This window comes from Carettochelys insculpta, chromosome 19 (assembly GCF_033958435.1).
Source record: "Carettochelys insculpta isolate YL-2023 chromosome 19, ASM3395843v1, whole genome shotgun sequence".
Lineage (NCBI taxonomy): Eukaryota > Metazoa > Chordata > Testudines > Carettochelyidae > Carettochelys > Carettochelys insculpta.
In genome coordinates, this window is record NC_134155.1 from 7,591,244 (window position 1) to 7,616,194 (window position 24,951).

The following is a 24,951-nucleotide window of genomic DNA, read 5'->3' on the forward strand; positions in this document are numbered from 1 at the left end:
GTCATATAGTCCTCTAATGGCAGAATAGGGTCACAAACCTATCTTCATCTGACCCAGCCTTATGAGTGGGAGTTTCAGTTAATGTTTTTTCCTCTCCTCTTAAGGTATTTGGATGAGGAGAGACTCAAAGGGTATATATTGGTAATAAGCTTATAATGTTCTTTCAAAAGTCTCCTAAAACTATTCCTATATTGCTAAGGAAATGGTCTTAATACTCTAATTATCAGGATCAGATATGCGACAGTTTTGTTGCATGAAAGAAACAAATCACTTAAGTTTCTGTTATGTTGTATTTTACCACTCAAGTCCGTAGGAAGAGTCTCTTAACATACTATTTAAATGTAGGATAGAAGTGGGAGGTAATGTTGCTCAGATTGTCTTAAGGGAGCGAGAATGGAGAGAGAACATCATGATTCTGTTCCCATTTCTGTCATTTACCCAATTTAGAGAAACAAGGTGAGTGTGAGGTAATCATTTATTGGCCCAGCTTCTTTCGGTGAGAGAGAGAAGCTTTCAAAACTCTTACCAGTGGGTTGGTTCAATAACAGGTATTCTCACCTACCTTGTTTCATATCCTGGGCTGGGCTGTGGCTGTACTGCACATTGTCCCACTGATCAAGACAGATTTTTGTGCCTAATGTTATCTTTATTAATGAATATAGGATGGAATCTCAGAGTGCTGAGACTTCATTATGTCAGACCACTTTAGCTTCCGTTCACATGAGGCTGTCAACTGCACAAGTTAAGCCCAAGCTTAAGGGTCTTGCTGAATAAGAGCCTTTAAGAACTTGATTAGAAAGGTGCTGGAAGTATAAAATACTAAAATAAAGACAGCTCTGCAGGCAAGAGGAAGCCTGTATGCATGTAGAAGGAGGACATATCAGTCCTTTTGTCATATGTCATAGGTATTTGCAAATATGCTGCAGTAGAGAAATCAGCTCGTAGCTTTGATTGTGGAGGAAAAACTTAAAATGAGATTTTTCTACTCCTTCCAAAACTTAACTATATCAGGAGATCTGTTAAAACAAAAAGCAGTCAAGTAGCACTTCAAAGACTAGCAAAATAATTTATTAGGTGAGCTTTCGTGGGACAGACCCACTTCTTCAGACCATAGCCATACCAGAACAGACTCAATATATAAGGCACAGAGAACCAAAAACAGTAATCAAGGAGGCCAAATCAGAAAAAAATGATCAAGGTGAGCAAATCGGGGGGTGGGGGAAAAGTCAAGAATTAAATTAAGCCAAGTATGCAGACAAGCCCCTATAGTGACTTAGAAAATTCCCACCCCAGTTCAAACCACGTGTTAATATGCCGAATTTGAATATAAAAGACAGCTCGGCTGCTTCCCTTTGAATAGCGGTGTGAAATTTATTTTTTTTTCAGTAACACGCATACTCTTAGGTAGATCTGTTGTTTTCCATTAAAGGTTTCTGTATTGTAATATAAAACAGTAGGTGATAATTGGCAGAAACTTTTATTTATAAATCACAAAAGTAGATCTAGTTGGTAAATGAAAATTTGTGCTTAAGTGAAGCACATTTAGTAAGTTGAATTCCATGTACTACATATTGGCAATGATTAGTTCCAGATCATACATTTGGCTTATAGTCAGTCCAAATTTGCATATAATAGCAGCTTGTTTTCCTGTAGCATTATAAGGTATAATTATTGGTATTTATGTTTATAACAAGTATTGCAATATACTATTGTATTGGAAGAATATTCAGTTAAAATATACTAATGTATTCAGAGACTATTCAGTTATAATCAGTTATATTAATTTTTTTGGTTTACATGATTTTTCACTCCTTTTCTGCAAGATTTTCCCAGAATGCGGAAACCTAATAAATTAAAGGAATAGTGCATAAGTGTTAGCTAGTTTTTTACTGTAAAACAAGAGGATGTATTTTTAGAAGTTTTGACTTTTCTATGAAAGAACTTCTTGATAATAAGAAGGCTGCTAAATCTTGCTGCTTGTCTTCCTTCATTATAATTTCTTTTTCTTAATACAGTTACAGATGTAGAGCTAAAGCGTCTGAGAGATGCTTTCAAGAGAACTTGTGGACTCTCATGTTACATGAGCCAGCATTGCTTCATTAAGGAAGTGCTTGGTGATGGAGTGCCTCCAAAAGTTGCAGAGGTAATTATATCTCTATTTATATGTTTACTGTTTTCTTTAATGGAAATGTTACAACTCACCTTTTCTGGTTGTGGCCAATTAGTAGCTGACCAGAATTCTATCTGTCGTTCTTGCTTAATCAAGTGAGAGCAATAGCTGTCAAATGACAATGAGGCACTTCTCTACCCTGAGTTGGCAGCTTGATGTTGGCTCAAGGAAACGTCATGGAGGGGCATATTTTCTGATTCTTAGAAAAGGAGTCAGAATCCAAAGCAAATGTTGATTTTGGGTAGGAGCTTGACTCTGTGGCGTTCTCATGACAATGTGATGCTTTTTTTGTTTATAAAGGTACCCATATTTCTGGTTACTATGGAATTCTACTGGCAATTTAGATTTCTTAAAACATTATCAATCAAATAAGGTTACTTAGCTGTATTTGTAAAGACTCATGCCTAATACAGGAAGACAGCCAGAAACAAAATGTGATCCATATATAAAAATATTGTACAAGTCCCCCTGTGCCCAAAGACACACCATGCTGCCATCTTATGAATTAATGTACATTCCAGGAAAATGTTTTCTTTTACAGCATCAAAGTGCTTTGAGAGAGAAATTAATAAATTCTGAATGCTGGAGGGAAAAGAAAAAAAAATAGCCAGAACTTTAAACTGAGCTCTTTTTTCTTGTCATTCCCAATTGTATATTATAATTTTTCTGATATTATACGTGTTACATATATTTAATTTAAAAAAAGATACATTCTGCCCCTATATTTCTAGAATTATCTCGGGAGTTAATCAAATCAATGATAAGTGGTTGTCCGGCTAACTAAAATCCTGCTGGATTACAGATGTTGCCGGATGAGAGAGGGGTGAAATAGAGAAATTCAGCCTGTATACTCTTTACTCTATTGGCAAGTCATTAATGAAAACATTGAGTAGTCCCAGATTTAGGACCAACTGTTGTATAACCTTCAGTCCCACTTTGACAGCAGGCATTGGTACGGAGTTAGTCTACAGAAACCAAGCCACTCGGCGCTGGATAGGGAAGGGTGGAAGGAAATAGTGAGAGACGCATCAGACACCAATGGGCGCTGAGCCCACGGTTATTGATGATATTGCTAACTACTCTGAGTACAGCCTTTCAGTCAGCTGTGCATCCCGTTCATAGTAATTTTCATCCAGATTGCATTTCCCTAGTTGGCGATGAGAATGTCATGGAACTGTCAAAAGTGTCAATATCAAGATATATATTTGGACTTATGTGTTTTTTGACTAATCAAGATGGGCTAAATTGTTTAGCAATTTGTTCCACTAACTTTCCAGGTACCAAAATTATGTTGACTGGTCTAAAATTTCCCAGCTTTTCTGTTCCCCTTTCTGATGATGGGAACTATGTTTGCCCTTCTCTCCTCCTCCATGAGTTCTTAAAAATAATTGCTAATGGTTCAGAGATTGCTTCACCCAGTTTCTGAAATACTTGAAGAGAAGTTTTATCAGGCCCTCCCAATGTGAATTCATCTATTTTAGCTAAATGTTCTTTAACCTGTTTTATTTTGGCTTGCATTCCCCTCCCCCCGTTAACATGAATTGTGTTGAGTATTTGGTCAGTATTAACATTTTGTATGAAGACTGAAGTAAAATGGGCATTAAACACCCCAGCTTTCTTGTTTTTCTCCATTGTAAATTCTCATTCTCATCCAGCTAGAGGATCTGTGCTTTCATTTGTCTGTGTTGTAATGTATGCATATGAGTAATACTGCAGAAGGCTTATTGTCCCTTTTGAAATACAGATTTTTCTTTTGCAGCTGTCTCACAAGATGATCTCCAAGAGAAAAAAAGCCCTATGTTCAGGGAAGAAACCACGTTCCCCTCTCATAATATCTGTGCGGCTTATTCATTTATTTATTTATTTTTAGGTCTTTTTTTTTCCAGTGCTGGAACAGATGATGAAAGCCTGGATTATTTTGTTCAATATTATGATATATTTGGAAGTTTCTTTGGCAAATTCTTAAATGTTTGGGAGGAAATAGCTATGTACATGGTAATACATATTAAAGTAAAAAGTTGTCTGTGACAAACTCTTAATTTGAAATAGCTCTCTAATCTTAACTTTTAAATATGTGGTTAGGATGCCTTGGCTATTAATATCCTAGAAAGTGATTGGGTGGGAACAAAAATGTATTTTGTCCTATGAGTTATTGGGTTGAAATAATACTCTAAAAATTATACTGTGAAATCTATGAATTAATCTCCCTTTACAGTGCAGTGTTAAGGATTAAACTATTGTGGCATTCTAGTGAAGAGATATGTGATCACAGAGGGCAGTGGATTTTGTTTTCAAATAGTGTCTGGTGGTTGTCTTCGGTTTTTGAAATCTATGCTCACTGGCAGAGACTACGTCATGGTTGTCTTATTTTAACTTTCTTGCCACCTGATAGTTCTCAGGTTTCGCTCGGTGAACCAAGATGAATGCAGGAACCAGGATTATGCTGGCTAACTTGACACCACAAATGCTGAGACCTTGGCATCTCAAAACTATGTTGCATTAATATGCCAAAAAATAGCTTAATAATTGTCATTCAGCCAATATACTTTTAGTTAATACAGTTGTGACTCATCTCTGCGACATGAGTGCCTTGATTAGATTCTTCAAAGACAAACAAGGCTCAGTTAAACCTGTATTTTGAAGAAGGTATCTTGTCTTGCATGGCTTGAGCTGTGGGGAAGACAGGCAAAGCAATTTGTCACTCAAAGCTCTGTTTTGAGACCTCTATAATTTTCAACCATTGATATAAACAATACTAAGGCTCACATCAGTACTTCAGCTATCTGGTACTGCACTAGCACAAATAGCAGAAGTCTGGATAAATGCTTTCTAAAGGTTCTAACCCACCTGATAACCATGTGGGTCTCTGATAATGTCACATGCTGGAATTTGTGTTTTCAGTTTGGTATTTTAAAAACCTAGGAAATTACACTTTAAAACTGTCATTTAAAACACTACAAATAATCAGCAACGCTGTGGCACCTTGGATTTGAACAGATTTGTTGGGTCATGAGCTTTTGTGGGTAAAACCAACCTCTGGGGGTTCGGTTTTTCCTCTTCGTTTTTCATCTGGAGAAGTGGCTTTTATTGTCAGACGCTGAGGACCCAATAAATTTGTTAGTATCCAAAGTGCCACAGGACTTCTTTTTATTTGTGAAGCTACAGACTAACATGGCTATCCTTCTGAAACTATTAAAAATAAAAAGGGTTGCAAAGTCACGCACTTTGGATATATCAGAGTAAAGGCTGCCTGTGCAACTAAATGCTTAGATGGTCTTTTACTTGGCTTTTAATCAAACTACTTAGCAATTTACTACAGGAACCGTAAATTATTCAGATTATTCCAAGTGTGTGATTCTTTTTATTTTAAAAAATGTAGTAGTGTTCAGCATACAGCTTTTTTCATATATGAGACCAGAGCATTTCAGCGGCAGATTTTGTGTAGCGAATTTTAAGGTATTTGAGTAGGACAAAGAAGATACGTTGGTATTGATTGAGTAGGTCTCCAAAATGACATCTGGCTGGATTTCTTTTGTGATGGTAGCTCTGCTATTAGGAACTGCATTAGCTATTAAGTGTCATAAATACTGATAAACTAAAATGCACACCCACGCAGGCTGGGTAGAACATTATCATCAGAGTGGGTAGAACTAGTGAATAGGCCACATGAGTGGATCACTTGGCCAACAGGAGTGCCACCCTTGGCATGTGTACCCCCTCTCTGACCCTCTTCCCCACGTCTCCTGTGCACAGGCCACTGGAACCCTATACTTTCTGCTCCTTCCCCTCTCGTTCCCTTTCCAACTCCTTCCCTTCCTGCTGCTGATTTGCATCATTCAAGTTCTGGGAGGGCTGAGGGGGAGGGATAACTCAGTGGTTTGAGTATTGGCCTGCTACACTGGAGGTTATGCGTTCAATCCTTGAGGAGGCCATTTAGGGATTGGGGCAAATAGATGTCAGGGATGGTGCTTGGTCTTGTCAAGAGGGCAGGGGACTGGACTGGATGACCTCCCAAAGTCCCTTCCAGTTCTAGGAGATGTATGTCTCCAATTATATCTATTTAATGGGGAAGAGTGCAGACAGACCATGAATCCATACATTCATGGTGCACCAAAAGTGCTGGGAGGGAGAGGGAGGAATTGGAAATGTGGGGATTCAGTGTCTTAGTGCACAAGAGATGCACAGGAAGAAGGTAGAAGATGTGTTGACTGGAGGTGGAACCTCACTGAGCTGCAGGTTGCCCGCCACTGGCCCACATTGTGCCTCAGTCATATCTAAACTTAAGCCTGATTTTATACTGATTCCTAGGAAACTTCAGTGCCTGTTCAGGGATGTCTTATTAGCTACTGCTGTGACACATTTGAGATGCCAAGTGACACCCTCATTCATTAAAACTTAATGGAAGAAGCTTACAACAAACTTCCTATCCCTCAGGAGTTAGTTTGAAAAATTTATGTTTGCACCCAATATAGGAACTTCTTCCTGTATCTCAGTGGACTCACACAGAACGCTGAATGTTTGTCTAGTTCTGAGTAGATGTTGTTCAAGAGTTAAATTATTTCTGATTCTCTTTCTTTGCCAGCCGTGATGCAACCAAACTACCAAACATGGAGTGTAAAAATATTGAGGGAATATGATGTGTAGGTTGCCATTTCCATTAGGAGTGGATATTAAACTTCATATTCAGACTAGACTCATTCTGAAAGGCACAGGACTTCTGATACAGGTGCCTTGACTAGTAATTAAACTCTCCCCCGCCCATTCCCCTCTCATAAGTAGCATACTGTTAGGGCTGTTTGATGTTCTGTGATTTGTAAAATGCTTTTGCTGTTTGAAACTGCTCAGAGACTATAAGCCGCAGTATGGTGTGTTGAAATTCGACTTTACTGATTGTTGGAGCTGGAAAGTGCTGATCTGGGGGAAGGGAGGAAACAATCTGAGTTTCAACCTTGAATGCTTCTCTCATTACCCTGACAGTCTGAGCTGGGATTTTCCAAACACTGCACTGTGGTACCACTGAAAAAACTAAAGCTGCAAAGAAAGGTGACTGTCTGTCTGGCTACATGAGAAACATGTTGTTTGACCCTCATCCACTCAGTCAGTAAGGGGAAAAAAAGGCACAAATATTCTTATTTGGTGGGCAAAATGTCTTTTAGAAGAGCAAAAATTGAACCTTGCAAGTGGGGCTATTAGTTCTGCTCAGAGACAAAATCTGTTTTTCTTCATTTTCTTTTGTTAAGTTGTACTGTGCTAGTTTGCCTTCTGTCAGCTCCCTGGTTTCTTTCAGAAAACTATGGAAATGATCACTGATAAGTGAGATTGGTTAGTAAAAATATGGTCTAATTAAAAGGCTCCACTGCACTCATTCAAGAGGCATAATCAGCCAAAATACTATACAAGTCCTGTGCAGATATCAGTTTTTGTTTTAAAAAAAAAAAACAAAAACCAAAAAAAAAAATTTACATCAGACATCTGAAGTTTTAGTTTACAGAGACTTTTTACAGGGAACTGAAATCAAGTGTTGAAATGGACCTTCAAAAGACTCGTGAGGGGTTTATGTGAAAAGAAAATGGAGATTCTAAATCTCTCTCTCCCTGTTTTTGAAATTCATCATATTTATATTCAGTGATAACTGAAATCCTCATATAAGAGACAGTCTGCATGCTTCTTTATTGTGATCAAATATTTTATTAAAGCTTCACATAAAAATAAGAGTAGAGAAATTGTTGCTTTATTTTCTTGAAGATGTTGGAAAGAAGGGGAAAGTAGAAAGTATTTACAGAAATGAGTAATATGGGCACATGAAATAAATGAAGTTTTATTAGCCAGGGTTTAACAGAAATATTCAAACCATCATAAGAAATAGACTAAAAAAATTTCCTTACCTGTATACAGCTAAGAAGCAGAACATTAGAATAATGAATTTTGGAGTTCTAATGGTGTATACTGAATCAAGCTCTGTTTTATTATTTTGCAACTCTTCTACCTTTTGAGCTTTCAGGCTAATCTTGAATCTTTCTCATGGTAAATTTTCAGTAGTCTCTCTTGGTGTTTTATAACTTCGTAATCACACCTCCTACAATCATTAATTCTCTAACTTCTTACACATCTTTTCTCCACTGGTACAGGCTTTCAATATCCCTACCCGCTGTCAATCTCTGCATTTCAAACCTAATAAATAATACAGTTTAGCTTGCTTTGTTTGCTAACAGACTATTTCACATGCGAGAGAAATAGAGTGAGACTCTGGGGATAAAATTCTAATCACAAATATTAGACATTTCACTTCCATTAGCAATAATGTGAGATGGGTAGATAAAATATAATGCTTAGCGGTGAAAATCTAAGAGACATCTCCTTTGTCCTACATTTATTGGCATAATAAAGCCGGTGTGTTACCCCTGTGAAATAAGCAAACCTAGTCATAATGTAGTAAGTAACATCACAGCGGTAGTCAGAGGGAGGGGCTCTCTCAGGCAGGCCAGAGGTCTAAAGCTCTGCTGGCAAGCAACCAGGGAGCATGCGACCAGGTGCATGTGAACAGGGTGGTTGCTAACAGGAGGGAGTTTTGAGAGGGGAGTTTAGAGGGGGAGCTTAGAGGGAGCTAGTTTACTTCTTCAGGTGTAAGAGGCAGCATCATCCCCAACTGCTGGCTGGAGATGAAGGACCTGCTGCAGCATGAGGAGCCGGGGGGCAAGATCGAGGGATGTCAGTGGTGGGCAAGTGGTTTGGGCGCGTCTGGTACGGCTATGAGGATGGCAGCAGTCACGGAGGCTGCTTGCGGCATGCTGGCCCAGATTGCATGGCTTCCAGGCCCAGTCCTGCGCTCCCTGCATGCACGCGCCACACCAGATCTGTGGGGTTCCAGGGACAGCCGTAGCCAGATGAAGAGTTGGTGGCTTTGGCTGGGACCCAGGGTGCGGCTGGGCTGCGAGATTGCTGCCTTCCTCAAGGACGTGGTGCTGCAGCAGCATGTAGCCAGGTGCGGAGAGGCCAGGGGAAGGGGGACCTGGGGGCAACGAGAACTGATATGGGGCAGTGGGGTGCAGTCGGGAGACATGGGAGTGGATGGAGGAAAAGGTACAGGGAGGGAGGATCTGGGGGGTGATGGTAGCCTATGAGAGGCAGAGGGGTGGGGAGAAGGGTCCTGGGGAGGCGAGGTGGTCGTCCCGGGGAGCTTTGGGGACATGTGGTATCAGGGAGGTGCAAGAGGTAGTTGGACCATACCCACGTTCTCCATGCCCCACTGCCTTGTGGGTTATCCTGGAAAGGAGCAAGGCTAAGGGAGTAAACCCTGACAAAAAACCCGGAGGGGAGTCCTAAGGCAGTTCTGTGCCAACTTCTGGCATTGACCTGGCAACTCCTGCAGCTGAGCTGGTACCAGACATAGAGGTTATCCTCTCCTTTGGACTATATCAGTAAAGCCGAGAGGGGAACACTGGCGTCTGGGCAGCCCAGGGTCCCAATGATCGCCCAAGCTTGCGCCTGGAAAGGTACTCCAGCATCGTTAACAGCGTTGAACCAACACGGGAGGTAACAGATACCGGTTATAAGCTCTTGCTTGATTGGCGTAGAGAACGAGCACCAGGGGTTGCATCTGATGGTGGGAGAGATCGTTTCATCTCGCTGGGCAGCCCCCAGCCAATAGGGTACTGTCTCACCACAGGTCACCTGCTTCACTGGGTGCGTGAGGCTTAAGGTTCCCAAACCTGACAAGTGACCTGAAAGCTGAGCACCAGGCAAACCAATATGAAAATCAACAAGAAAAGGAAACTATCAAAGCTTTAAGCTTGCTCACTGGAATGTGCGGACCACGCTGACAGGTCTGACTGAAGATCTTCAGGACACCAGCGACACCCGAAAGACCGCTGTCATCAATGAGGAACTGAAGAGGCTCCAAGTTGACATTGCTGCTCTGCAGCAGACATGTCTCGCAGATTTGGGATCTCTCAAGGAAAAGGACTCCACCTTTTTCTGGCAGGGTAAAGCCCAAGAAGAACCCGGGGAGCATGGTGTTGGCTTCACCATCAGAAACACCCTTCTACAAATGGTGGAATTAGTCATGGGTGGATCAGAAAGACTCCTTCAGGTCATACTTCAAACTCACGCCAGCCCTGTCCACCTGATCAGTGCTTATGCCCCAACCCTGTACATTGCACCGGAAGTAAAAGACAGGTTTTATGACGTGCTTAGTGCTGCCATAGCGCAAATACCTGCTCGCAAACAACTGTACGTTCTGGGTGACTTCAATGCGAGAGTTGGAGCTGATCGTGACTCGTGGCCTTCTTGCTTAGGCCACTTTGGTGTGGGGAAAAATGAATGAAAATGGTCAGCGTCTTCTCGAACTTTGCACGTACCACAGTCTGTGCATCACAAATACATTTTGCCAAACCAAGCCACAGCACAGAGTGTCATGGAGACACCCATGCTCAAAACACTGGCATCAACTAGACGTGGTCATCACTAGACGTGATAACCTCAAAAATGTCCTTCTGACATGCAGCTATCATAGTGCAGACTGCGATACAGATCACTCGTTAGTTTGCTCCAGACTCAAGGTGATTCCCAAGAAGCTGCACCACTCTAAACCAACTGGAAGGCCCCGCATCGATGCCAGAAAGACGGCTAACTCAGAGAGAGCTGAAAAATTCAGAGCGACCCTTGAGGAGAATCTGCGCAGCAACCCTGGGGGTGCCGAAGTGACATCCAGATGGCAGCATCTGAGGGATACAATGTACAACACGGCCTTGTCGATGTTTGGAAGAAGAGCTAGAAACACAAATGACTGGTTCGAAGCTAATTCCGATAAGATGATTCCAGCCATTGGGGAAAAAAACACGCTGCACTCCTGGAGTACAAATGTTCGCTGAGCCAGAATACCCTGCGAGCGCTTAGAGCAGCCAGAAAAAAAGTACAGCAGATGGCCAGGCACTGTGCCAACAACTACTGGCTCGAGCTGTTTAGCAGCATCCAGACCCGTGCTGACTTTGGTAGCCTCAGGGGAATGTACGAGAGCATCAAGAAGGCATTAGGACCCACCCAGAACAAGATGGCACCTCTGAAATCCAAATCTGGTGATGTCATCACTGACAAAGCCAAACAGATGGAGCGCTGGGTTGAGCACTACTCCGAGCTGTACTCACGTGAGAACATTTGTGGTCGATTCAGCCCTCAATGCCGTCGAACTCCTACCAGTAATGGACGAACTGGACCAGGAACCAACTGTGGATGAACTGAAGAAAGCCATCGGCAACATTGCAGTAGGAAAGGCCCCGGGTCAGGATGGTATACCACCAGAGGTAATCAGGTGTGCCACAGACACTCTCCTGGAACCTCTACATGAGCTACTGTGCCTGTGCTGGAGAGAGGGAGAGGTTCCACAGGACATGCGCGACGCTAACATCATAACCTTGTATAAGAACAAAGGAGACAGAAGCGACTGCAACAGCTTCCATGGAATCTCCCTCCTAAGCATCACTGGTAAACTGTTCGCTCGCGTCATCTTCAGTAGACTCCAGAAGATTGCTGAGAGGGTGTACCCCGAATCACAGTGCGGATTCCGTGCAGCGAGATCTACCGTCGACATGGTCTTCTCTCTGACGCAGCTGCAGGAGAAATGCAGGGAGCAGAGGAAGCCACTCTATATTGCTTTCATTGACCTAACCAAGGCCTTCGACTTGGTCAGCAGGGATGGACTGTTCAAACTGCTCCACAAGATAGGATGTCCGCCATGGTTACTCAAGATGATCCAGTCTTTCCACAAAGACATGAGAGGAACCGTCCAATACGATGGCACATTATTGGATGCTTTCAGCATCAGGTGTGGCGTCAAACAAGGATGCGTCCGTTCTCCAACACTTTTCGGGATCTTCTTTGCACTCCTCCTTAAACACGCCTTTGGATCTTCAACAGAAGATGTCTTTTTGCACACAAGATCTGACAGGAAACTGTTTAATCTTGCAAGGCTGAAAGCTAAATCTAAGGGGTGGGAAGTCCTTGTCAGAGATATGCTGTTCGCAGATGACGCTGCTGTCGTGTCACACACAGAAGACCAGCTTCAGAAGCTGCTGGATCGGTTCTCCAAAGCATGCAAGGACTTTGGGGTCTCCACCAGCCTAAAGAAGACAAATGTACTTGCTCAGGACGTTGCTGAATCCCCATCAATCAGCATTGACAACTATACGTTAGAGGTCGTCCACGAGTTTGTTTACCTTGGGTCCACCATCACTGACACCCTGTCCTTGGAGACTGAGCTAAATAGGAGGATCAGTAAAGCAGCCACAACTCTGTCCAGACTCAGTGAGAGAGTGTGGAATAACAACAAGCTGTGCACTCACACCAAAATGCAAGTCTACAGAGCCTGCATCCTCAGCACCCTCCTTTATGGCAGCGAGACTTGGACCCTGTACGCCTGCCAGGAAAAGAGGCTGAACGTCTTCCAGTTGCGCTGCCTCAGGCACATCCTTGGAATATCGTGGAAGGACAGAGTGTCCAACGCTACCATCCATGAGCAAGCTGGAATCCCAACTATGCACACCCTCCTCAGGCAGCGGCGGCTCCACTGGCTTGGCCACGTCCACAGGATGAATGATGGAAGGATCCCAAAAGACATCCTATATGGCGAGCTAGCCTCTGGCAAAAGACCTCCCGGATGCCCCCAGTTGCGCTACAAAGATGTTTGCAAGAGAGACCTCAGGGAAGTAGACATCAAACCAGACAGCTGGGAGGAGCTGGCAGATGATCGCAGCAGATGGAGGCAGGACCTATACAAGGGCCTTCAGAAGGGTGAGTTGAGGATCAGACAGCTAGCAAAGGAGAAGCGAGCCCACAGAAAGCACAGCAAGGACCTGCCAGACACCCATTACATCTGCAAGAGATGCAGCAAGGACTGTCACTCTCTTGTGGGTCTTCAGTCACAGCTGACGCTGCAAATGAGGATGCCAAACGGAACTATGAAGGGTGCAATCCATAGTCTATGTAGACTGAAGGATGCTACTACTATAATTACTTCAGCAGTTTTCTGGATTATAGAGTGAACACTTTTAAACATCTCATTCATAAATGTTTTAACCAAAGAAATTAACTTTGCTGCTGGAGATCAGTTGTCAGCCAAAGTTACTTTTCTCAAAAGGTAACTTGTATCTGAGGAGCAATTTAATAAGTTCAGATCTATACACTGATTTCTTCATTATTACTCCTGCCATGTGGATGTCCTTGACATTTTGTAGAGCTGCATTTTAACTGGGTCTGTTTTAATATAGATTCTAAAAGGTGGTTTTTTTGTTGGTTTTTGTGGGTGTTTTTTATTTTTGTGAGGGAACCATTTTGTGACAAGTACAGGCAGATCGCAAAGGTAAATAACTTAATCAGAGGAACAGGCATCCTTCCCGCGACATGTAGATAATGTGAACAATCACTGGACTATGAGAATAAAAGCAATTATAGTGGAGTTTCTTAATAGCTATATTGTTTTAAGATGTCAGCTTTTAGTTGACTGCCTTGATGGTGATTATCTGGTCTTGAACTGATCTGTGAAGATTTTCATGGGGTGTCTCTAAACTGGACTTTGTGTCTGGCTAAATACTTGTATGACTTATTCACAGTTAAACTGTATGCGTGTCTTCCGAATGCTTGGGCCATTGTTGATAATCCTATCTGTTCTGGTAGTGCCTGAAGGTGAACCCATTGTGCTGTGCACTGTGTAAGCAAGTCATAGTAGATAGTAGGTAGAAGCGACTTGTGGCTCACTGGGGTTTCAGCTGCAGCCTGGGCACTCCCCCAGTTGATTTGCAGCTTTCAAGCTATGGGAGGGATGGGAAGGAGTGGGAACTGAGCATGCTTGCACAGATTCATGGTGCTCCTAAAGCATTGGGGGGGGGTGTGAATGGGGGAAGAGTAGGAAATGTGGTGCTCCAGTGCCCTAGTGCAAAAAAGGTGCATGGGGGAATGGGACATACGGGGAGTGTGTGGGCTGCAGGTGGAACCTAAATAGACAAGACAGATGCAGGTGGGAGGATGGGTAGGAACATACAACCAGAAAGAGCAGTATGATGGCAGCAAATGTCATGTTAGTTTCAAGGTATTTTTGGGTGAGGGTTGGGTAGCGGAAGATTAGCTAAGTGTAAAGAAGAGGGAAGGGAAGAGTAGATGATCAGTGCAGCACCGTGAGGAAAGGGGGTCAACACAAGGCAGGGAGAGTCCAGTCAGAACTGTAGAATTTTATCTTAAATATCTGAGATTCTTTACTTTCTCTGGTCCTGGACTGACCAGTGGAGTGTCTCTGGCTGCCTCTTCTAAAGTTTTCTCTGAGGGCCATGTAGTTGGGGAGAGGGAAGGAGATGTCAGGACCAGTGCTCCCATAATGTCTCGGGGTGCAGTGGAGGTGAGCCACATTTTACTACCTCTTCCTAATACAACAATCCCTGCTTCGACTCCTGCTTCCTCTGCCATCTGGAGATGGCTGTTCTAGTGAATCCACTTACTACTATGTTGTTGGCCGTCAGAACTCTCTTGTATTGTCTGTAACTGAGACTCTTAATAGTCCTGTATTTTTGTTTGCTTTGGAGGACTACTTGTGCTCAGCTAACAGAATGTGAAAAATGAGATTTTTGTCTTTTTCTTTTGGGGAAGTAAGAGAACCACTACAGTGATGGTCGTCTTACGCAGATTGGATTTGGGAGTATTACCTCTTGATTCCAACTTCAGGAATATTCTGGAGTTGGAATAGCTTTCACATGGGATCTCTTGCAAATGTGACTGTGTATTCTTCAATACCAAATTAATACTCCGGTTCTGAAAACATGTATTTAAAACTTGTTGATTAGAGGGTTGTATGCTCCGGTCCATATGTAGGCAAAACTGGTAGGTGGTGGCAGGAATGTAGTTTTTATCCCTGCATCTTCAGCAATTTTGTTGGACAGTGCTACTGAACCAAAATTTTGCTGTTGTGTTAGCTGCACTTCTATTTTTTTTGTAACTCAACTTAATACCAACAGCTTGCTGTGATCAGTGTTCCTTTGGTTTTTACAGCTAAAAGAATCCTGGCTTGCAGTGCAAATGGTCTCTATTTTAGATGAACTGTAACAGTTTGAATTGGGCAAAGGTAAATGATATTGTCTGAGCCAGGCGCAGTGTGGTGATAGTTAGCTTTCTAGCCTCACACCTATTCAGCCACTATACTGTAGCTCTTGATCGTAAGGAGTCTTCACTCTTTCTGTCCTAAACCCCACATTCCGTCTGGCTCTGTGAAAGCAGCTCTCCTGACCTGCAGTTTCATTTGGTTGATTTGTTTCAGCTGTTGATTGAAATATCCAGTGTAGAAAGTAATAGAAGTGGGATGGTGATGACTGGTTGAGTTGTCTCTGATAAAACAATACTTGTCTGCCTGCAGCAGCAAGTGGGCACTGTGCAGAAATTAGGTTTTGCTGTTTACTTATTTTGATGACAATGAGAAGGGTTCTTTCCTCTAATGCCTAGAATGTTTCCTGAAATTTTGGAACTAATTGGATGTAGTCTTCAAAAATTATCATGATACAGGTCGATAAACAGAGAAATGCCATTGATGTCAATGTTAGGCCTCATTTTGCTCAGCTAACTATAAGATAAATGCTGTTGGACTAAGCAGATGGCTCTCTAATCACGGGTTATTTACTAGGGAACTTGTGCAAGTACATTGCTCTAGGTGTCATCTACATCAAATGGCATTGTGAGCTATCATTGGAGAAACAGATTAACTTCATTGGCATTAATTATAATTTTACCTTAGAGTATGAACTCAGTGCAAATACTTAAATACCTTTAAATCAAACATATGCAACTATACTTCGTGCACTGGTCTAACTTCCCCATCATATTATATTCTTATTTTGTTTTGTCTTGTTGAAGTGTTGTTGGAAGTAGGACTGTCTGAACCATAAACTGCACAATTTGCTTATAATCAGATTCTAAACCTTTCCAAATGAGACTTTGTGAATGGTCTGAAAATCAAAAGTGATGTTTCACCCTGGTATAATTTGTTTTTTGGTTGAGAAAGTTTAACAAACATTATAGTATGTGATTACAACTCACAGAGTTTCAGATTTAAGTCAGTGACGAAGCACAACAGGCTAGATCAATGTGTAACATTTTGTCTTTAACATGGGGGATCTGACCAGGCTTGATAATCTCCATGTGTCTGGTAGTACTCATGACCTACAGGCAGTCTCTCCTTTGCTCATGCTCATCATGAGGTTATTTGTACTGTGATAGTGCCTGAGGGCCCCCCTATGTTAGGCTGCGTCCAAACACAGAAGAAAAAGAGGGTTCTTGCTCTCAAAGGTTTTGCAGTCTAAATAAAGCCAAGAGACAACAAATAGAGAGATGAGGATGTACAAGGAAACAATGAGACTATTTGTGAGCATGATAGGCAGTGACAGGTACTTACAGATATTGTTCTATTACAACCCAGGTCCTTGCCAGCTCTTCAGATATCTCCCTGCTGGCTTTTGCTGCAGCTCAGCCAACTCTTGCTGGAGATGCGCACCAGGGCACACAGACTTATTTTCACCTGTGGGCAGTGATTGCAACATCCCAGCCACCTAATCTGTGGCCATCTTAAAAAAATAGAATGCTTTAACTGTCCAGAGTAATGACTTCTCTCGTGATAAAACGTTAGTCTATTTTACTAGAGATAAATACGCTACTCTTAGCTCTCAGTTTTATCTAACGTAATATTGTAGATATCGTTCTCAAGAGAAATCAATAGTTCACAAATGAAAAATGGCCAACAGGCTGAAACAGGTTTTGAACATTTGATAGCCTCTTCAAGGCAATCACTTCTTAGACACACAATGAATTTTTCTCATCTCACACACTGCATTAGCAGCTGTGGGGCAAAACTCTCTTCTGCTGCTCTGAGCACATTAGTGCACGTTGAGGGTGTGTCTACACTAGCACGATCTGTCAACAGAAGTTTCACTTCTGCCGACAGACAGAGGCTGGGCTATCTGGCTGCGCTCTCAACAAAACAGCCAGGCAGAAGCTGAGCACCCAGGGCTGCCTGGTGTCCCGGAAGCCCTGTCTGTCGGCAGAGCGTGCCCCCCGCCCAACCCCTCCCTGGAATATCCAGACTGGCTTTGAGCCAACAGAATACATCAGAGGCATTTTCCTCCTGGGGGAGCAGGATAAAGCTGTCAACAAAAGTCCTGTGTCCTGTTGCCTTAGGAATCTGGATGTTTCCTGGGTTTAGGCAACAAAATGCCAGTAATGTCAACAGAATCTTTGGGTGTAGACACAGCCACAGTGACTACGTGGATGTATGTGAGTTTTCCTCTCTCCCAGGACCCTGCAAAGTTTTTTGTGAAAATACAGAGCCTCCACTAAGCCAAGCACAGCAGGAAGCAGAAAGCAGTGGTTCAACATAGCAAGTTTCTCTGAAAGGGGAACAAGTGTCAAGCAGAAAAGCGGCAGTAGTTACAGCTATCCATAAACTTTACTCCCACACAAACTTTTGGGGCTTGCCAAGATTATAAAAAGTTTCATGTTTTAACCTGATTACAAATGATCAAGTTCAGCTAACAATATTGACTATAGCTTACCAGTTACCATAGGCCTGTTGGTTCAGTCACAATTTACTGATGTCACTCTAAATACAATTTGTCCTGGACTGTGTTGAGAAGTCATTGTCATGCCAGCAAAATCCATTTTTATAATTGTGTTCATATTCAGTAATGTTCTGTAATCTAGGCAGCCATTCACCTTAACGGGAGTGCAGTCTCAATAAATCTTTCCTAAACTGTCATCTTTACCACATCACTCCTTTCTCAGCCAGAATATACAAAATGTATGAAGGCTGTGTAAGAAATGTTGGTGAAGAGAAATTTATATCTCCAAATTTTTTTCTTGCTGAATTGGATATGCATGTCATAATAACAATTAGGTAATTGTATTAACAAAGAACATCTAGAGTTCAGTGGAAAAGCACATTATCAACTTATTAGCTGGGTATTTTCTATTGTTGTTGTGGTAAAGGTTGCTAGAGTCATGTCAGTAAGTGCAGATCACTTTTACATGACATGATTATTTTTATGAGACTATGGTTGTAATACAAGGCAAAGAGTGCATTTGTAAACTAGGGCTATAGCTGTGTGATCAAATTATGTAGACACAAAGCATTATGGCTATGTTTACACTAAAGTGATTTGTCGACTGAAGTTACTCTTGGAAGACATCTTCTGACAAAACTTATTTCAAGAGATTATGGCAAAATATGAATGCGGATTGCTCTGTTGATATGCTCTGTAGACGGAGAGCGTGCAGACTGCCCAGTTGCTCTCTCAACCGAATAGCCAAACAGCAGCACTGTTGACAGGGTGCCTGGTGACCTCAAAGCTCCGTCTGTCGACTGAGGGCTCCCCCGGAGTGTCTGCATGGCTTTTTTGTAGACAGATTCTGTCAAGAAAGGCGTTTTGTGTCTTGTGCAGGAGAGGCAGAAATTTGTCGACAAGAGTACCATGTTCGGTTGAGTTACTGTCGACAGAGTGCATTTTTACTGTGGATGTGCCATGAGTTTTGTCAAACAAATAAAGAATGAATTTTTGTAGTACTGACTTAGATATGGAAAATTTTTAGTTTATAAATTGAAACTTTGTGGCCCAAACACAGACTACGTTATGGTTCAGCTGTTATAGAGTGTATCTTCCACTCGCAGAGTGTATTAATGAAAGTAATCAAAGTAGTTACTTTGTGGATAAAGCAGGCTGAGAGGTCATAATAGAGCTCATGAATAAAAAAAAGTGTGCATAAGTATATTTTTATACATAAAATTATATCACTGCATCATTCATTGGATTGAAAATAACTAAAGTATTATCCAGTACTATAGGATGACTGTTTCATTTAGGATTTGTAAGTATGAATTTATATGTTTTCAAGACTCTCCTCTCTAAAATAACTTACCACTTCCTTTAGTTGTCGGGCAAAGCAAAAGCTGTGGCGCAGGTGAGGGAAGGAAGTTCAGCTAAAGTATACAGCAGTATGGGTTGAGTTTAGAACAGCACAGATTCTTTTAAAAAATCTTTTTTTAAATGTCAGAGTTTCAAAATATTTAATGATGGCTTTAGTGTAGTGCACCTATCAAGATAATTGTTTCTTACGCATGAAGTTCGATTGTTTTTCAGACTTCATCAATTATGCCTCATATAACTATTGTCACTCAAGATAATGGCTGGTGATAAAACGCATTCTTTTCACATGGTTGATTTTTTTCTTGCACTTTTGCACGTTCTCTTCATTTATGGGATTTTGTGTCATTCCTGAAAAAAAAAACTTGCTAATAAGAAAAATAAGTTTAGAAAAAGGTGTCAGAGCAGAAAGAGTGGAGTAGCTTTTATTCACATGAAATGATTCCTCTGCCCTGCAATCCCAAAGGATGTAAGAGTCCTGCAGTATGTTACTCTTTCAAATCCTTGTCTAATTATAAATGAGTGCTGCATGAGAGTGACATATTTGAAGTATGTGACATATTTAGCCTTTTATGTTTAGTCTTCATGATCAAGTGCCATTTAGAGAAAACTCCTTTGATATAGTATTGTAATATGTAAATGCATTTAGTTGTTGCTAAAAATAGTATGACATATACATAAACATTTTACACTTCTAATTTAAAAAAATACAAATATGACAAAAATGCTTACTTGGATCCCCAGTCCTGCATTGTATAACTTGCAGGTGGTGTTTGCCTGTATGGAGTTCAGTTCAGGTCCTTGGAATGTCTTTGGGAATAGCAGTTTATTCACCCAATGTGAATTGCAAGATTGCACTTCAGCAGATAATCTGTAGATTATTAAACTCTGCATAGACTCAATCTGTTTTTTATGATTTGAGGAACTCTCACAGTATACCAAAAGGCTACCTATTTTATTCTAGGTGTTCTCTCCACTTTGGGATTCAGACAGTATTTCCCATTATCCATTCTTGCTGTTCCAACATAGACTCAGCCCTCCAGTCTGCTTCTTGCAATAGTTTTTACATTTGCAGAACAGCTATATTTCTACATGTGATGTCAACATAATGATAGCCCAGCTTGTAGCAGCTGGTTGTGTAGATTCTGTTTCCAGAAAAAGCATCATCAGAGAATGACAATCCCTTCCTCTTGGCCTTCCTCCTTAATGATATATCTCCAAATACACTACCCTGCTGCTGCAATATATATTCCCTAATGGGTTTGGAACAGTGTGTGGCCCACTAAATACCAAAACATAAATTTTGACCTCCTTGCAAAATGCCTTTCCCACTTCTCTACACATCTAGTTGAATTACTCTTTATAGCTAGGCAACAAAAGATCTAAGAGTTAAGTGAAAAAAGGAGGAAACCAGAGCACTGAATAATAGCAAGAACCGCTGGAATAATTCACACTTAGAAACTACAGTTCACATGTAGTTAAAAGGGATGATGTCAACTGGAATTTTTTTAGCTGACTAATTTGAAAAATAAAACTCCAGTGATGGTTTTTCTGGTCTGCTGCCGAGGGGCTTTTCTCAGCAAGTCATAGTTGCAATCCACAGAGCAACACCACCAGATGTGTTCAGGTTCCTTCTGAACAATATTCTTTACAGCCTGCACACTTCCACCTGCCTGCTGATCTCTTCAGCAGCAGCATTGAGGTGATGCTCATCCCTTGGGCTTGTCAGGTCTATCCCCTTCTTGTTCCTTGCCTCCTTTTAGCAACGCTTGGGTCTGAGGAGGAATGAAGTGTAGTGCTGGAGCTCTCCAGCAATGCTCCCACTCATTTTTTCCATCCATGTACAGAATAAATTTTGTTGTGTGCACCAAGGCATGTGCAGATGAGCACCACAAATAGAAACACATGCTCCTAGTTGTGTATGGCTGTGGTTGCTCAGCTGATCAGCTGGGTGGCACCTGAATCTTTTCTCAGGGAATCCTGCTCTGCAGACTTTTGGTTTGTCACTCCACAGTTCCTATTTGCAAGTGTAGTTGCTCTATTGTGGTTCTAACTTCTTTCAGTTGAATGACGGTATACCTGTTCTCCATTTTCTTTTATTCTGTCAAGTCCTCTGAAATTCAGGTGAAAGAGAACAGCTTTGTTACTGCCTTTGCAGTGCAGTCCCATATAATGAGGCAAAAAAGAGCCAATTCAGTTTGGTCCGCTCTCTCTCTCGACAGAGGCAGTTACTATCAGCAGAGAAATGGGACCCAGCTGCATGAGATAGCTCTGCTTCTTCTTTGTATACAAAAAAAAAATTTTAGTTCTATTACGTCTTTGCCTGAGGGGTTCAAAAGCACTGTATGTACATTCATGAACGAGGGAAGTATCCAGTGTTCCCTGTAAGCTGAGTGCTTCAGTGGTTGCCCAGGAGAGATTCAGGTGCTGCCCAGCTGATTAGCAGAGTACCTGCAGCTATGTGCAGAGGGCAGCATGTGTTTCTGTTGGTGATGCACATCCACGCGTACATGGGTGTGCACAAAAAGTTTATTCCTCCCATGGATGGGGAAAAAAAATAGAGGAAATACTGGAAGTATCCTTATTGTACAAATAGGAAAACCAAGACAAAATTCACCTCAGCTGGCTGGCCTCACTAGGAGCAGAAGTCAGGTTTCCTGTTTCCCTGTCTGATGTTTTAATTACATGTTCCCCTTCAGACATTTTAAAAGAACAAGGAATATGTGACAGGATGGTGTGTTTGGTATTTACTATTACTGGGTAGGATTAGTATTGAGAAAACACTTAGCGAAAATGTCGTCTCATTTCTTGATGGCAAGGGAATGATTTTTGGGAGCTGTGAGGTCACTCGTGTTGTTTGATGATACCTTTCAGTATTGTCAGGGTAGTCTGAAAATTTCCACATTAGTTCATAGCTCATGCATTTTCTTCCTACAATTGTAAACGGTCTTTTTTAGCTTCTCAAAACTGAATGAGAAGTGAAGAAATTGAAGTTGGCTCACTCAATTTTCCTTTTTCTGGGGGCAGCTAATGTTCTGTAACAGTCAGACTTCTGTATAGAACATCACTCTGGGAAATTCTGTTTTGTCACTAGTACTGGGTAACTGCAGAAATTTTGTGTTCAAAATTAAAACTGAAAATAGCCCATATTTCATGCTTATTTGCCAGGAAAGTATTTTTTAGCCCAAGCGTGTGCTTTCTACTCTTTTTCCCTATCAACTCGGTGGTCAAATAGAAAGCTTTGTCTGAATCCTTGTTTTCTGCCTTTGTTTTGCTTTCTCAGTGTGTGTTACATATTGTTTGTTTTCTTTTTCACTCTTTGCTCTTATCTTTTGTTACTCACTTTAGTGCTCTTTCTCTTTTCCTTCCAGGGCAGAATGGGCTGTGTTCTTAAAGCTGCTGCTGTTTTTGCTTTAAAAAGGACTGGAATGAAAAGTGGTTTCACCAGTTTGTTGCGCAGGGATCATGCTTGTTGCCTGCATAATCTATTGCTAACCTGGAAAGCAGGAGAATAGGCACATGACAAAGTGTAATAGAGCATAGCTCGACCCATCTTTTGGTGCTGTGGTGGCAGATGACCCATGTGAAACTTGTTACAAAATATCAGTTTTTCTTCTAGTGTGTCAAAGATGATTAATAAGGTCCATTGCCTGCCTGTATCAGGGATTCCACTATTGTGACTTGTTTGCCGTTGGTGTTATGTGAACTACTTACGTTGAAGCTGTTTACTTTGTTTTTTATCAGGAAGTGGTCCATGACCAAATATAGTTTGTGAACTTCTCACCTGTGTAAAATAAAGGTTTTCGGCTGTACTTTAGAGGGCTTTTCAGTTTCCTGGATGCTTGTTAGCATCTATGAGAAACATGTCACGCACACGAGATATAAAAAATAATAATGTAAATTTTGACATGTAATCTTGTACTCAGTATTCCTTCTAAATAATACCTTTTGGTTAAACTGCTCATTTCCTTCAGAGGGGTAACCGTGGTTAGCCTGTAACTTAAAAAACAGCAGTAAGTCCTAATTTATTAGGCCTTGAGCTTTTCATGGGTTAAAAGTGAAAAATAAAGTGTATTTTATCCATGAAAGCTTATGAAGTAATAGATTATTTTGTCTCTAAGAGCTGCTTGTTATTTTTGATATTCTTTCAAAACGTTACACATGAAATGCTTTTATTCAGGGACTACTTCCATGGAAGAAACACGCTTTAACCATCTCCCACAGTCTTCAGTTTGGGACTTGATTATCTTCTGTAGGTTTGATATGATCTCATCATTATTCACCTCAGAAGGTAACGCTAAGCAGAAGTGCAGACTTCTGATACTCCTATTTCTTCTGTCTGCACACTGTCTGTTACTCTTTAACAGCATGTTTAGCTTTGAATCCAGTTGCAAACATAGGTCTTGTCTGAACTAAAAGCAGTCAAGTAGCACTTTAAAGACCTAGCAAAATAGTTTATTAGGTGAGCTTTCGTGGGACCGACCTACTTCTTCAGGCCATAGCCAGACCAGAACAGACTCAATATTTAAGGCACAGAGAACCAAAAACAGTAAGCAAGGGGGACAAATCAGAAAAAGATAATCAAGGTGAGCAAATCAGAGAGTGGAGGGGTGAGGGGGAAGATCAAGAATTAGATTGAGCCAAACACTCTGTTACTATTCAACATGCATAGGTCTTGTCTGGTGTATTTTGGGAGCCTCGAGCTAATTCATAAATAATTCTTCTAGAAATGTGAGTTTTTAACAGTTGACACTGATAAAATTTTAAAAAATGGTGTAAATCGAAATACTAACCTTTAACCAGATAAACGCATCTGCTCTGTTTCATGTTAGTTACTGCAGAGCCTATGCAGCACCACTAGACATTGACAGGCTTCTGAGGTTTTAGAAGCATTGATGTCCTCTCCCCATCTCTTCAGCTCTGGTCTGACTGAGGTGAGAGACAAACGTTCTTTGGCAAAGACCCTGTATGGAGTTATGTGATCAATGGGCTGTACATAGAATTTATTCACAAAGTACAGTGATATTTTTAGGATCTTCGGACCTCTCTCCTGCCTGAATTATTGTGATTAATAGTAACAGAGAGAGAGCCGTGTTAATCTGTACTCCAACAAAACAAAGCAGCAGAAATGTAGTACTTTGAAGACTAACAAAATGATTTATTCGGTGATGCGCTTTCATGGGACTGGCCCACTTTAATAATGTCAGGTAAAACAAGAGCTTACTGGGTTGAGGTCAGGCCCGTCAAACAGGATACGTCTACACTTGCCACTTATTTTGAAATTCATTTAGAAAGGGGGCCCCATTTTGAAAGAGGCTGTGGAGCGTCTACACTCCCAACAGCCTCTTTCAAAATTGTTTTCAGCGAGAGGGGGCTCAAATTTCAAAACCGCTCTTCCCATCCGGGATTGGGAAGAATGTCCCCTTTCGAAACCAAAATTTGAAATAGGGCGTGTGAAGACGCAAATTGCAGTTCTGCCATGGTGGCGAGTCCAGGGAGCGTGGAGACGTACCAGCAAGCCCCGGTGGGGCTCTGTGGTCCATGGGCCAGCCCCTTTAAAGCCTCACGGCCCTGGAAACCCCGTGCAGAAAGCTGAGAGCATGCCCAGCTCCTGAGGAGCATGAGCTTTGTCCGTCACATGCTATAGCAGCCAGATAGACGCGCCACACAGCCAATCAGCTGGATGGCAAGCCCACCCCACAACTCCAGGGACCCCCCAGGAGGCCACCTCCTCCCAGCCCGAAGGGTCACCTAAGGAGAGCTAGGGCCAGAAAAGGAGAGGCTCCTCTGGGTGGAGGAGGAGGTGTTGCTCCACAGCACAGGGTGGCCCCACAATGCAGA

General features: G+C 41.8%; 1 protein-coding gene across 3 annotated transcripts in view; it reads left to right on the top strand.

The window, feature by feature from the left end:
* Positions 1 to 24,951, top strand: part of USP32 (ubiquitin specific peptidase 32) — a 175,327-nt gene that overhangs the window by 41,765 nt on the left and 108,611 nt on the right. For all 3 annotated transcript variants that reach the window (XM_075013828.1, XM_075013829.1, XM_075013830.1), the window contains exon 2: positions 2,016 to 2,143. In XM_075013828.1, the coding sequence (XP_074869929.1) occupies positions 2,016 to 2,143 (128 nt within the window). The remainder of the gene's footprint in view (positions 1 to 2,015; positions 2,144 to 24,951) is intronic.